This window comes from Penaeus monodon, chromosome 14, assembly GCF_015228065.2.
Source record: "Penaeus monodon isolate SGIC_2016 chromosome 14, NSTDA_Pmon_1, whole genome shotgun sequence".
Taxonomy (NCBI): Eukaryota; Metazoa; Arthropoda; class Malacostraca; order Decapoda; family Penaeidae; genus Penaeus; species Penaeus monodon.
The window spans coordinates 15,019,939-15,022,438 of record NC_051399.1 but is presented as its reverse complement, the minus strand read 5'-3'; the positions used below and the strand labels follow the sequence as shown (position 1 = coordinate 15,022,438).

Below are 2,500 nucleotides of genomic sequence, written 5' to 3'. Positions count from 1 at the left end.
TGAACACTGGGTTTAATTCATAGATAGCTCCACAAGTACTAAGTCATCAATGAGCCAATTACGAGTACTACCTGTCCCACCTATTTATATCCTCTTCCTTGAATTTCAAAATTATTCTATAACATTTATTCATCATAATGTCTATAATAAAAATAACAGCATCCATACTGATAGAAAAAAAAAATCTTACGCAAACTTACAGAACAGTTAAAACAGGTAAATGTTACAAGCTTTACTAATTCACTCCGTTGTGGCTAAGCATTTGCAGAGGCAGGTCAGAGTGCAGGAATTTTCCGGTATATATAGAGGTGCCTCATTCATTACTTGCTTTGCCATCACTTGAAGATGCTCCTCCTCCTCTGATACTGACAACACTCAGCCATTGACTTCATTGTCACATTCTGCCAAGGTGCTTGGGTGCCCTCCATCGCATCGATCACTGTCTTCCACCTGGTCACTCACCTTCTTCAACTTCTCCCAGGAGAATGGCAATGAAAGGTGGCCCAATAGGATTAAGGACACTGTTGACATCATGCTCGACAGCAGTTAGCCCCTCTCCTTTTGGCTGCCAAGCTGTTGCAGAGGAACACCCCAGCAATTAGGAACTTTCTCTGGCAATGGAATTACAATCTCCCCAAGCGTTTCAACTTCCAAGGCAGTCTTGTGATCAAGGTCACCAACCATGGATGTGTAGAACATGTCCTTGGAGACCTTCAGCTGTTTTTTTCACTGATGATTTCCTTGATCTAATCATCAAGGAGACCAACTAGTAAGTTTTGTTATTATTGTTTTTGTGTTCTTTCCATTTGTATTAATCAGGAACTGCACTATAACATGACCACCAGTTACAGCAAGGCGGGCCATACAGCAGCAACAGCATGCCATCACCAAAATCCCTGATGGCAGGAGGTGCAGGTGCCGTTGGTGTTTAGGACAGGGTTGGCAGAGGAGCAGCAGGAGCTTCTGCCCTGATTGCAATGTAGGTCTCTGCACCTACAGGTGCTTTGAGGCTTGTCACACAGCCCAGTGATGCCATCAACAGTGGGGTGGGGTGGGGTGGGGAGAAAGAAAGAAAGAGAAGGAGGAAGATGAAGAAGAAGAAGAAGAAGAACCCTCATGATATCTTAGCAAATGTGTTACTAAGAACAACACATATGGCATTGTTACAGAGTCTGTATTGTATATTAAAACTTCCAACAATTGCAACAAGGGCCAAGATTACATTTTAGCTTTATGAGCACATAAAACATCATGTTTGGTTCTCAAAAGCAAAATCTTCGATATACTCCCAAGGATATCAAAGGGGTATGAAATCAGTGCATATGCTCTGATTTGGTTGCCTACGGTGTGTGGCTCATATGGAGGTTACTGGCAGCTGCCACTCACCACTATGGATACCATCCGGAAAGGAGGGTGTATGGCACACCAAAGCAACTGTCACTGTGGGTTAAGGATCCATAACCCAATGAATTGCATCACAGCAATCACATCACCAAAAGTCCAGGCATTAGGCTTACATGAGTGGCTGCTCTGCGGGTGGCTGCTTGTAGGCTGGACGCATGCAAACACATGTATATGGTGGCAAGAGTCTGTGCTTCTTATTTGCAAAGTTATTTACTCTTTTAACACACAAGTGTTTTTAGCTTTTTGGCCATTTTACAATATAGCGTATTTGCCCTTTGATTTGCATTGTACAGTTTTTTTTTTTTTTTTTTTTTTTTTTGCATAGACTCCAATCATTTCTCAGGGTAGTCAAGTGCAAGAAAAATAATTCTATGAAACACTATGTTACTTTTATCATTTTTCCAATTTTCTGTAAAACAACCTGTGTCACCCCTCACTACATCAGGTATATGATGCTGAACAAGGAAATACTGTCCTTCATGAAGCTGGCCCTCTTCCAGTCACAGCTCGCAGACATTTAATTCCACTCTTACATCAGTGGGAATAATGCAAAATCGCCAAATAAGTAAAATAAACCTCCCAATAGGTTTGTGCACTCGTGGCAAGTCTTCTCCATCACCCTGGTCTCCTGCTGCAATGCTCACGATGGCAGGTTGGTATCACCCAGCCTACAGCCAGATTTTCCCGTGTTGTCACCTGCCCCTCGACCCAGATTTTTTCATGATGTGATGGTCACATCACTTGGATCCAAGGAGTAAAATCTAAACAATCTACCTACTAACTGAAAAAGGCATACATGTAGCTATATCTCATAATGAAAATACAAACGCTGTCTGCCATCTTACCTTGACCATTAATTAGTTTAAAGAGCACTTTATCTTTTTCTGGTTGTTCTCCTTTCAGAGTAATGGTAACTGTTGGCTCAGCACTATTAGGGTCCATCACTCTTCTTATGGTTACCATTTGTGACCCTTTGTCCTTTTCTTTTCCGGATGTGTCCATCGCCTTCAAGATATTGCTAAGGCCTCCTGGTTCACCCCCACCAGCTGCTGCACGCTCAGCAGGTTCACGATTGCTGAAGCTTGGGGCAGACGCT

At 42.6% G+C, this 2,500-nt stretch overlaps 1 protein-coding gene across 1 annotated transcript in view; it reads right to left on the bottom strand.

Moving 5' to 3' along the window:
* The window catches only part of LOC119580594 (protein FAM193A-like), a 46,149-nt gene that overhangs the window by 10,245 nt on the left and 33,404 nt on the right, over nucleotides 1–2,500 (bottom strand). The window contains exon 11 of the mRNA XM_037928704.1: nucleotides 2,250–2,500. This exon is cut by the window's right edge and continues 203 nt beyond it. Coding sequence (XP_037784632.1) covers nucleotides 2,250–2,500 — 251 coding nt within the window. The remainder of the gene's footprint in view (nucleotides 1–2,249) is intronic.